Source organism: Aricia agestis, chromosome 18, assembly GCF_905147365.1.
Source record: "Aricia agestis chromosome 18, ilAriAges1.1, whole genome shotgun sequence".
Classification (NCBI taxonomy): Eukaryota; Metazoa; Arthropoda; class Insecta; order Lepidoptera; family Lycaenidae; genus Aricia; species Aricia agestis.
In genome coordinates, this window is record NC_056423.1 from 12,236,843 (window position 1) to 12,249,379 (window position 12,537).

Here is a 12,537-nt window from a genome sequence, read left to right on the forward strand (position 1 = left end):
ACAAATTTGCAAACGCATGGTTCTACGTAATATATTATAACACGTCATACGAACTGTATATTTACTAAAATAAATTTATATACCACAGCCATGTGTGTTTTATTATTATTTTTAAATAAAATTATAAATAAAACAAGTAGTTTGATGTAATTTTTAATAGCTAACAATAATTATAATTTATTACAATGTGTATATTAAATAGGGTATAATTTTATGTTGGTCTTAGTAAAAATAATTTACTAAATGATAGTAAATGCGATATTTCTCGTTTATAAAGTAGCCTCAGGTGAACCCATTAATAAAAAAACCCTTTTGTTACTGTCTAATCTCCCGCCCTCATGATATAATTTAAAAAAAATACACAGCGTATTTAAACCTACAAGGTTTGCTTAACTTTAAGCAAAATTCATATTACAGACAAATCTCGATAAATATTTTTATTAGTAGACTTGCTTGTAGTAAAAGGACAATTTCTTCAAAATATTGACCATGTTAAAATAATTGTTCTTATAAAAATACTTTTTTTGCATTTGTACTTATCATTACATTTGACATGATAGATTTATAGAAATTCGATCACACAATATCATAGAAGTCCCTCGTCCACTAGTTCTATCACTAAATCAGTCATTTTCTTCCGACAAGCCTCATTGTCCGTCCACACTGGTTTCGCCGTGTCATGCGATGGGATAAAACTTTCCTGAAATACAGAAAAAATCATATAATTGTGGCTGTTTTGTTTTTTTTACAAAATGATTCGACTCAAGATAAAATATTTTTGTAATTTACTATTTTAAAAAGGACTTGGCAGTTCTTTACGGTGCCCCTAGATATGAAAATTGTAAAAAGTCTCTTTCTACAATTTTTTAAAATAGTGAAGCGTGCCTTTTGAATTATAAAAGGCTTCCAAAAACATCGAAAATTTATCATCTTTAAATAGTCGCAACTTCAGCCGAAATTGAAGATCTTTCCACCAACTCCCACCATACCGGTTGTGTCTGTCTAATGTCGCAAATCGCAATAGCCGTTATCACCCGTCGGTTGTACAAGAGGCAACTAACCTTCTCCTGGTATAAGTTGGGCGCCTCGTTGCTGTCACAGGTCATGATGGGATACATGTCCAGCGCCGTGCCAAGACCGAAGCGGCTGATCCGACTGAACTCCTCCTGTAACCTGAAATAAATTTAAAAATAGTAACTCGTCTTGGCGGGGGCACTGCTGTGCCACTAAGCTAATGTAGAATCATCATGTATATTATAAAGTATAGAATTTTAAGTAAATTTCAGAAGTCTAGCTATAGCGGTTCTGGTGACAGACGGACAGACATCGAAGTCTGAGCAATACGGTCCCGTTTTTTTCCTTTGGGCACGGACCCTAAAAAGTAACTAACTTGCACAAAAGTCAATCTTTAAATACAGTAATTAAAGCCATATTATAAGACATAAGGAAAAACTAAGCTGCAACTTACATATCAGATAGCGTCTCTTTCTCCATGATGTTGGTGCCGTCGCTCATTTCCACCAGTCGTTTGTGGAGCTCATCTATGTAATACTCTAGCAGGGATGCCTTATGTTCAGACCGCTGCTCCCGATCTAGGCACAGATAGATCAGGTAAGCTAGATCTATTGCTGGAGACGCGTAACGCACCAATTGGAAGTCTAACATGTACATCTGGAAGTGAGGCAAAAATATGAATTCCAGGGTTTATTGATAAAAAAGAAGAAGAAGATTTAAAAAAGTTAAATGTCACTTGTCACGTCAGTATTTGAAAAAAGTTAGAACTACCCGCATAAATCTTAATTAACTTTTGTTCTGACTTCTGAGAAATTAACAATAGTAACAAATAACAATACCTACTATAGGAACCTTTTAATTATTAGGTACTCTAAATGGTTCCTTTATTATTGTTATTTGTTATCTACATTGTTACTAAAGTAAAAACTTTTTTTTTCAATTATTAGATAGATATGGATAATTATGCTGAAAGCGATTATAACAACATCGAGGATAAAAACAAGGTTAAACACAATTTTAATCAAGTTCATGGATCATTCTAGGTAATAAAGTCAATCACTTGTTCCAATGTTACGCTACTTTTTAGCACTACCCCAGCGCTGAAGAAATCTCGCCCAGGGCGCTGGTAGTGTTAAAACCGGCACTGAAAATGGAAAAAGTAAGAGACAGAAATATATTTTATATCCTAACCTCTGCTATGTCTCCATCGACGTATCTAAACATGATGTTGTTAGTCCAACAGTCTCCATGACAAATCACTGCTAGAGGCTCCTTGGGAATAACCATGTCGACCATTTCTTGGAAGAAAGTCTCCTCTGAACAGAAGCTTTTCAGCTTCTCCAGGTATTTGTCTTTGTCAGCTGAATCTTTGAGTTCCTCTTCCACCATGTAGATTGCATTGTTTATCGCTTCAGTGTAGTAACTTTTGTAGTATTCAACGTTTTCCGTCACGAAAAATACTATAAAAATAACGTTTGCATCAGTATTTTTCTTATTTGCTTCATTTTTTGCTTTTGGGCTAGGTACCTACTAAATTCTACCATTAAAATATTGCTGAGACGTTAAAATTTACCTAGATATAATTCACCTATTTATGAACACAGAATTTATATTAATTAATTACTAGCTGTCCCGGTGAACTTCGTGTCACTAAACCTTCCCTGGACTTCTACGAATATTTTAAGACTAAAACTAGCCCAATCCGTTCAGCCGTTTTTCGAGTTTTAGCGTTAGTCGTTACTAACTGCTAATACAACACAATTTAAAATCCATTTTTATATATTATATAGATTATATAGCTGATATTACCTTCTGAAATTCCATCCTGCATGTTAAGTAGATCAAAGAAACCTTCAGGATCATAATATTTCATGCCCAGCGAGAGAGCGTGGAACTGTGACAGGTGTTTTAGCACGTAGTAACACTGCTCTATAGTAAAACCCTGCTTCCGGTCGGGCATCACGAACCCAAATTCCTTCAAATCCTTCAGGATGACCAGATCATTCCGCGCCAGGAAGCATTTGGGGATAGCTTTGAAGGGATGAGCGATGTTCCATTGGCTTTGGAATTTGGCCATCGCTGGCCAGATTTTCTTGTAGAAGGCGACTTCGTTGCAGAACAGCTCCTCGCTTTTAAAGGTTTCTCGAAGGAGAATGCTTTCTGGCAGACATTTGTAGATCAGGGAGCCTTCCCAGGGCTCGAAAATTTCACCAGTTTCATCTGATCGCTTACGGGACCCTTTCAATGTTATTCTGTACACCATGGACGTGTAGTTGTCTCCTCTCTTGGAACTTGGTGCTCCCTGAAAAAAAGGTCGAGTACTTGATAAAGGTAGCAACATGAAGGACCTTCAAAATGAAGGTACTTATTTGTGACTCCGCCTTTTAAGAAACTAAAACATATACATTTTTTTTGAATTATGTAAAGTGTGCTGTAATTGATGGTATAATGATTATCATAAGTGACATCGACATGAATTATTATCTCTTTCTATCCGTACCTAAGAATTTCTGATGCACTAAGGTATAACCGCTGGTACAACATTTTTAGGGTTCCGTAGTCAACAAAGAACCCATAAAGTTTCGGTCTGTCCGTCCATCTGCCTATCTGTCTGTCCGTGGTTTTGCTGAGACTATAGGACCTACAAAGCTGTAAGTGACTCTTTTTCCTTAAGTATCTAAGTCTTCATCTACCTATAATGCCGATGATCAGACTTAGTAAAGTTAGTAAATCATCTAAAGGTCAATGTATACGCCTGTACAATAAAATCCCAGAAAACGTTAAAAAAAATTCGATTAATAAATTTAAAAAAGTAGTCAAAGAACGTTTGTGTGCCAAAGCCTATTACAAGGTCAATGTAATATGCTTTGGCACATTTCAAAAACGATGGCACATCTTGGGAGTAGGATGGCTCCTTGCAAGGCTACTTCTACATTATTATAGGTATTATGACTTACAATAATTATGTATGGATGTTGACCAATGTCAACTTTAAGTTACAATTGTGAATTTTATTTTAAAAAGATTATTTTTTTTCTCACTTTTTTGGTAAAAAGTGGGACCCCGTGCGAGTTTCTTACGCCGGTTCTTCTCGCCAGGATAGTTACCGAACCGGTGGTAGGCACCATTAGCATCAACGTTCTGAAAGTATAAATCTATTCAGAAATAAAACACATTTTATTTATTATTTTTTATTTTATAAATGGAAATCCTAGAACCTCCTACATTTTGGAAATTATGTAAGTACATACTTAGGTAGAAGGACATTTCTATTTCCGCCATTGTTTTAGCCAGTCTATCTAGTTTAGTAAGTATATTGTAATCGACAAATGGACATCACTTTGCATTAAATATACCTCTTCAGTTCCCAGAGGGGAGATGATTGGCGGATTTCCGGTTGGCGGCGACATCTGTGAGCGAGTCGCGAAACTTCAGTGTGTTTAAAGTTAGATTAAAAAATATCGCGAATATTATTAGTACTTATTAAGATTTATGTGACCCTAATAATAAAGGTTTTGGTGTCTTGTTACAAGTAAAATATTAACTTGAAAAGTCGTTACGCATACTTACAGGATAAGATATTAGATAAGTCCATACAGTCAGACGTAATAATATTTTAACAATTTATTATGAGTATAAGCATGGGCGTATATAAGGGTGGTGTCCTGGGGGTTCGGACAGCCCCCCCCCCCCAATTACCATCCATCTTACCTCGCCGATTAAAATCGGTGCGGTACATGTACTTTAAAAAATATTTTTGATTTCCTAGACACGTTGCCTATTTTACCCTTCATGGGCGATTCCAACTCGCACTTTTTTTTACGTTAGGGACCCCCCCTTATCAAACCATATATATACGCCCGTGAGTATAAGAAACAACTAACAATTTGTAACTGAGTGCTGAGGCTGCAACCAAATTATAAACACAGGGTACGAGCCATTTAATGATTTGGGCAGTATCAGATTAAACAGAAAAATAGCTAAGTATACCTACTAGATAAAATGGTTAAAGTATTGAATCTGAATCGATCGAAACATTTTAGATTTCCCTTCACTTGTGTAGTTAATAAAGTCTGATCCATAAAGTACATCACATACACAATAAATATACACAAGACATAGAGACATAATAATATTTTTATGATGATTTAACTTCAATTTTGACTTTGACAGTATAAATGTATGGGGCATAAGTCAAAATCTTCATATATTTAATTACTTACAGATAAAGTAATTCTAGGTACAAGTTGGAAGCTACCATGACTACCATGATGATAATGATTAGTGATTATATTCTCTTTGCCAACTACATGAATTTGCAGCAGACGACGTGTCGTTGCGCCACTACTGGTTTCTATGTATTTCTATGAATAAGTTTCGCTAGCTTCATGTCGCTAGCTGTGGACAGCGCGGGGTATTTCATAGAAAAACATAGAAACCGTAGTGTCGCGACGACACGTCGTCTGCTGTTGCTTCGTGTCGCCTATGTCATAAAGTGGCATTTCGTTTGAATTTTCGTCGGTCGCGGTCGCACGCGGCAATGATCCGAAAGCCACCTTTAGGGTTGATTCAGACTGCAACTTATACTAAATTTGTATGGATTTGACAGATTTCAATTGCGTCAGACGTCTTGCGAATCTGTCAAATCCATACTAATTTAGAAATGCATCTACGCGTCACGTTGCGGTCTGAATTGACCCTTATTCGTCTCTGAGTGCGGCGGTATTGACTTTACCATATCAACGTTATAATATTTCCTATAAATTCGATTTGAAAAAAAAAAAACACTAACCTCGTACTCCGTGATGGTGACATCTTCATATTCATCCTTCAACAGATCCTGCAAAAACTCCAACGTGATCAGTGACATGGCGGTCTGCCGGAGCCGACACCAGCGTGCAAACTACACGGCAATCTGACCCCGGTCTTCGATGGTGCATAATAGCCCTCCGGTGGCCATGCTTCATGGAGTATCTCGGGTTTGTGCATGGCCAACGACAGGCAAAAAGCTGAAAGTTTTCCTGTATATTGCTTCAACTCCCATGCGGCCGCGATAACAAAAGATAAGCTATTGTGTCTGGTCTTTACACGATCGATCGAAGTATGCCCCTATAGAAGTTAGAACGACCAGCAACTATGGAGTTTCGGTTGCGGTTACTTTATTAGGCATCTAGTTCTGGTCTACTTTACCTTCGATAAAATATTATAAGGTATTTTTTTTATGGACGCTTCACACCACATCAGTCTGGCCCCGTGCTAAGTACCTGAAGGACTTGTGTTACGGGTACCAGACAACGGAAATATATTTAATATTTTTATACTATACATATATTTAAGATTTTGATTATATTATACACATACCGTATTTAAAACACATCCATGACCCAGGAACTTTGAAAACCTTTGTTCCCTCGGCGGTGTTCGAACCCGCGACCCCCGGCTTGAGCTACCAACAGCCCACCATCTGAGCCACAGAGGTCGGTTATAGACCTTAAGCTCAATTTTTTATTTCTTTTGGATATTAGGGGTTTTGGATATTTGGATATTACTATAGGGATCTCGTCTTCCACTGCCGGCTGCGGGAAGTCTTAAGTACTTATTATGACAGTTGCTTTCCACTGCCAGACCTCCGCAAAGTCCGTTATATAAAGTGTCTGGCAGAAGTGGCAGTGTAATATTCAGCTGTTTTGTTTTGGTGTTTTATTTCTGAAAGACAGGTAGCGATAGCTCATTGCATTATGTCCTGTGTATTTCATAAATGATGGTGCTTCTAGCGAAAAGAGTTCATGATTGAATTGCTACAGCTAGTGGGGTCCTTTGAATTGAATAATCGGCTAGCTTTATCGGAGCGTCAATAACAAAATTATTGTACGTAGTCCGTAGGCTCCTTTTGTTGGCTCGTTGCACAATTCTTTCCGTTATCGTTTGAGGATCCGGCAATTTTTTATCAGAACAGGATGTGAAGTAATCCTATCTGTTAAAATGTTTAAAATATTTGTGTCTTAAAAATAGTATTTATCTTTATAATGTCCATGTTTAATTTTAAGTTATATTCTAGTTGTTATTTTTCTATGGGACATCGAGTAAAGAATGAGCTTGTGTAAAGTACACAAAAAAAAAATCGATTTTATTTATAAAGGGCCCCGAAGACGATCAAACGGTTTGACTCAAACACGTAAATTTTGGTTTGACTCAAACCGATTTGATCGTTTACAAAGCTAGTTTGAACGGTTTGTCAAACATTTACGTGTTTGAAGCTTGTTTGATGAAATTTCATATTTTCGTTGTGTTTGACGCGCCGTTTGATCGTGTTCCAAATCGTTTGAAGGTTTGATCAAACCCGGCTTAGTTTAGTGGTGGAATAAGAAGAAGAAAAAAAGAAAGAAGCTGTAGTTTCTAGCACTTTCTGTAGATGTTCCTGGGTAAAACGATATTATGCTAGTCCATAGTCCATACCATTCTTTGGACCAGTCTTTTTTTTTTAAAGAAATAAGGGGGCAAACGAGCAAACGGGTCACCACGCGACAGCGCGTATTGAATGAAACTGCGCAGTATCGTTTGACAAACCGTTCAAACCGACATCAAACGTTTGCATCAAACACGTAAGGTTTGAATCAAACCGTTTGATCGTCTCCGGGGCTCTATAAAACACTGCCATTAAGACGTAATTTTGTAAATCCCACTTTAGTCTTTAAATGACTTATATGTACGATAATGGCATTATATTTAAAATCTATGTCTTCATTTTTAAAAGAAAAAAATATAAATTGCAAAATGCAAATGGCGTTTGACAGATGACATGACATTTGACAGTTAAAAAAATTTGTAAATCATAAATGTCATATTTGAAATCCAACCAACATCGTAATTTGTAAATTTACGCTAAAAAGTATAAAATTTATTACTAAAATATAATTTTCTTTAATAAACGTTGCCCGTTTTCAAAGCTTTACACCAAAAACTATAATGCCCGTAGAACAAATACAATACTCGGAGCGATATACTGATGACGTTTATGAGTACAGGTAAGAATTTTGAATGAATATATTATCATAAAAACAACTTAAAACATTGATTTGTAAGTGTGAAACCTTTATAAACCTTTTTTCACTATTATTTTGCAATATTGCTGTGAAGGACAATTATTATTGTAACCTTTCTGTGCATTTGCACATGTACTTAAACAGCTGTTTCTAAAATTGTAATGGGTCTGTAGCTATTTACAAAAATTTACCTACAGTTCCCACTTTCCAAAGTATGCAACTATTTCTATACAGCTTAATATCTGAAACTTCAGCAGTCAAGGAAAAATTGTATATCTATATATATAAAACTCAAAGGGGACTGACTGATTGACATAGTGACCTATCAACGCACAGCCCAAACCACTGGACGGATCGGGCTGAAATTTGGCATGCAGGTAGATGTTATGATGTAGGCATCCGCTAAGAAAGGATTTTGATCAATTCTACCCCCAAGGGGTCAAAATAGGGGATGAAAGTTTGTATAAAATAATAGGTGTTAACGCGAGCGAAGCCGTGAGCAAAAGCTCGTTTAACATAAAATTGTACAGTATGATAGATGCTAATGTTAAGAGAGTTTCTTTTACTTACTAATATTCTAATTACAAAATGTACCTAAATACTGCGAACTGCGAAAACTCTGCGAAACCAATGCCAAACAGTAATAGAACGAGATGCAATATTATATCACATTGTCGTGTGGCAGATGAGATAGTAAATCAGTTCATCGCTGTTTCACAGTTTGCAGAGTTGGTGGACTAGAGGCGATAATATCTTGTACTAATAAGAAATCAGCTTATATGATATGATGTATTTTTAATTGATGTGACAATGTAATTAATTCCATTTTAATTGTTATTAATTTTGTACATGAATTTTGTCTCATATTATTTTTTATTTATTTTTTATACTAACTAATTATGATATTTAATCTGATTATTATTATTGACTAGGTATTAAATACAAACTTAAATCGCATGTTTTATAATGAATTGTCGATTTTATGTTTTTTAATTGTTATAAATTTTAATTTTGATGATACTTTTACTTCAATTTTAAGCAAGGAAATTATGACATTTACTAGATATGCTAATTTAAATGACATGTTTTTTTCTTTTACACACTTAGTACCATCTAATGTTAACATAAGTGAGAGTCATTAAGAGAAGTCCACACCGCCCTTTTTTCCATACAGAAGTTGTCCCCTGTTTCCTCCCTGGATAATGCTAGTTTTATTTATTTATGGCTTTGTTATAGTTCTCATTTATGTTTATATTCAAAATGTAAGTATCCATGAATGTATTCAAATGGACAATTGTTCATTTCCAGGCATGTTATTCTACCACCTGATATTGCAAGATTGGTCCCAAAATCACATCTAATGACTGAGACGGAGTGGAGGAACCTTGGCGTCCAGCAGAGTCCTGGCTGGCTACATTTTATGGTCCACAACCCTGAACCCCATGTGCTGCTGTTCCGACGACCACGAACGGACATACAACCAATAATTAATGGATTAGATAAAAGTTCCTCCTCGACGGTAAAAGTTTGACTATGAGAATGATTAGGGTTATGCTGGTTAGTGATTAAATTTTAATGTAAACAAAAATGTTAAACGCATGTTACTGAAATTATACTTTAATATTTTAAATCCATACATTTCTTGTTCATTTATAAGTAGTTTGAGTAAATTTGCTGTGCTTGATAGTTGATATAAATATATAGCTAGCTAGTTTCCATAATATAATGTATTTTCAAACATGGCACTGTAAGAGGCTACCAATAAAAACAGTAACATTTTTGTAATTTCTAGGTTTTTCCAGGTCTAGAAACAGCTTTTCAGACTCCCTTTGTTTACATTCAAAATATTTAAACACTAATCAGGCAGTAGAACGAATTTTTACGGATAAATATAATTTATAAGTTTTTTTTAAGTTAAAAAATTATTATGCTGTTAAATAATACATATATATGTTAAAAGCAAGCTTCTGAGCTTATATGGATGATAATAATCCATTAATAGATTTATTAAAATAACCATTTGCACCAGCCTTGGAAAATTTGATTCGATTATGGAATAAATATCATGTTATCTTCTCTTCTATAAAAGAGGACATGACATTTGACACAAGGCTAGATGTCTCTGATTGGTGGGCCTGAAATGTACCATCACAGAAATAGATTTATGTGGAGATCGCAGACTATTTAATTTAATTCCACGACCTCTGTGGCTCAATTGGTGGGCTGATGGTAGCTCAAGCCGGGGGTCGTGGGTTTGAATCCCGCCAACGGAACAAAAAGTTTTCAAAGTTCCTGGTTCATGGATGTGTATTAAATATGTGTATCATATAATAAAAATCTTATTATATGATACACATATTTAATGTGAAGTGTGTGAAGCATCCATAGATATATAAAAAATTTTTTTTTTTTGGTTTATGTCAAAAAACCAGCCTACAGACCACAACTAATATTTACATACCGACCCATTACCCAACCTAAAAACAAAGGTCTGACATATAAATAATTTTCTATGATAGTACAAGATGTGAATGTGTAGAATTTACAAATTACAACTAAAGAGAAATGAGTCTTTTGCAGACTAATTTTACTTATGGTTAGAATAGAAAAAACTATTTAAAAAATTAAGCTTGCTTGCTAAGTTTGTTCTTGAACCATGATTTTGATTAATATTCATAAACACTAAAGGCGAAGTTCTTCCACGCACTTTGTGCCTTTGAATATAAAAACCTGCCTTACTCAATGTTATTGTATAAAGGTTATGCATTTATGAAAAAAAGTTGACCTTAGACTGATAATGTCAAAATGTGATAAATACAATTTGTATAAGAATATTATCCTCATTATAAAAAAGATAATAAATTTATAGTTGATATAATTTTTTGTCCTTTATTTGCATGTCTGCATGAGTCTCTAAATTGTACATAATTATTATTATTTCTCCATAATATTGCTTTCCAACGGGAAAAAAAAACGCCATCTATCGGCAGTTTTCCAAAAACTCGTTTTTCCAACCGACCGCTAGATAGCGCTTTTGTTAAGTTTAATTAGAGGGTACTCATAAATTTCCACTGTAATTTATATTACTCCTCTCAGTTCATGTTATCCTAGTAATTTAAAGCCCGTATCAAACTTATTCCGTATTCCCAACACATTTTTTTTTTAAACTACCCTCATAATAAACGAATAGCAGTTGTCAGTTACTGCTTTGAATAATCTGTATGTTGTGTTTTTATTGAGCGGTTTGATTATGAACCTAAATGTTAAAAGTACTAGGAGAACATGAACTTAGAGGAGTTATTTAAAAACTTGAAATAGAACTTAGAAGACTACCTTCTTATTAAACTTGATAAAGGCGCCCTCTAGCGGGCACCTGGTCAAGATACTACAAATAATAAAAACAACACACAACTAGATAATAAGACCCTAAAATATGTTAAAAGTACTAGGAGAACATGAATTTAGAGGAGTAATTTCAATAGTTGAGATTGAAGACTACCCTCTTAATAAACTTACCAAAAGCGCCCTCTAGCGGAAACTTGATCAAACAAGTTACTAAATTAAAATAATACGTAAGAGGAAAGGTTTGTTAAATAAAATAAATGTTACTATGTAGAATGTTTATTTGGATTTTACTTCTAAAACATCATAAACACAGTAAAATATACAAATAAATGCTCGAAATACTCTTTATAATATTATAACTTTCGCCAATCGAAATATAGAAGAACAGAAGTCACCCTTAAATGTTAAAACAATAAAATTATTAACAATATATTAGTGTACATATTTTTATTAAGTAATCGATTAATTGTGCTTTTCGTATCTCTTAAATCTATATTAGCCCAATTAACTTATAATAATTTGCGAAACGAAACGTATTAAAAATATTGCCACATTAAAAAATGCTGTGATGCCGTAACGCAAAATTTCATTTCATAGAAATTTATAAAACAATATAAATTGATATGGTAAACTGGAAGTACTTATTGTAAATCATCGTTAACAGCTCAACATTCGTATAAAAGTCTCTCGATAAGTATATCTTATCTAAAAAGGTAGGCGTCATCTTACATTTAGACGTTACAAAAACCGGTACAGCCGGCGCTAGGAAGAGTCGTCTGTGAAAAAGTTAGGTTATATTTTACTAAAAGTTCTACTCCAACCTCAAATGACTAATATGAAGCCGGTTACGTCCTAAGATACATTTCCGATAACTCGATATATGTAACATACACATAATATGCACATAGTAACATGCTCAATATACTACCGCTAAAACTACTGCAAAACCGTTAACAAATTCTTTAACTACTGCCGTTTTTGGCATACGGAAACGGGTAAGCTAAAAACTGGAACATCGAATTTCGCAAATCTTACATCTCTTTCACTAATACTATCTCACGCGACGACACGAAGGTGGAAAGAGACGGCAGTACGACTGACAGAGATGTAGGAGTTGTAGGAAATGCCGTCGAAT

The 12,537-nt window shown here is 34.7% G+C and overlaps 2 protein-coding genes across 2 annotated transcripts; one reads left to right on the forward strand and one right to left on the reverse strand.

Moving 5' to 3' along the window:
* Positions 1-182: 182 nt before the first annotated feature.
* Positions 183-5,942, reverse strand: LOC121736050. Its single transcript, XM_042127090.1, has 6 exons — positions 5,807-5,942; positions 2,824-3,316; positions 2,206-2,474; positions 1,469-1,671; positions 1,062-1,173; positions 183-700 (listed from the first exon to the last, which is right to left on the reverse strand). The coding sequence occupies exons 1-6, from the start codon at positions 5,882-5,884 to the stop codon at positions 587-589; spliced, it is 1,269 nt and encodes a 422-aa protein (XP_041983024.1). The 5' UTR covers positions 5,885-5,942; the 3' UTR covers positions 183-586.
* Positions 5,943-7,865: 1,923 nt separating this feature from the next.
* On the forward strand, positions 7,866-10,142 carry LOC121735869 (cyclin-dependent kinases regulatory subunit-like). The gene is made up of 2 exons (XM_042126844.1): positions 7,866-8,039; positions 9,366-10,142. Exons 1-2 carry the CDS (start codon positions 7,981-7,983, stop codon positions 9,586-9,588), a joined length of 282 nt encoding a protein of 93 aa, XP_041982778.1. The 5' UTR covers positions 7,866-7,980; the 3' UTR covers positions 9,589-10,142.
* Positions 10,143-12,537: the final 2,395 nt, after the last annotated feature.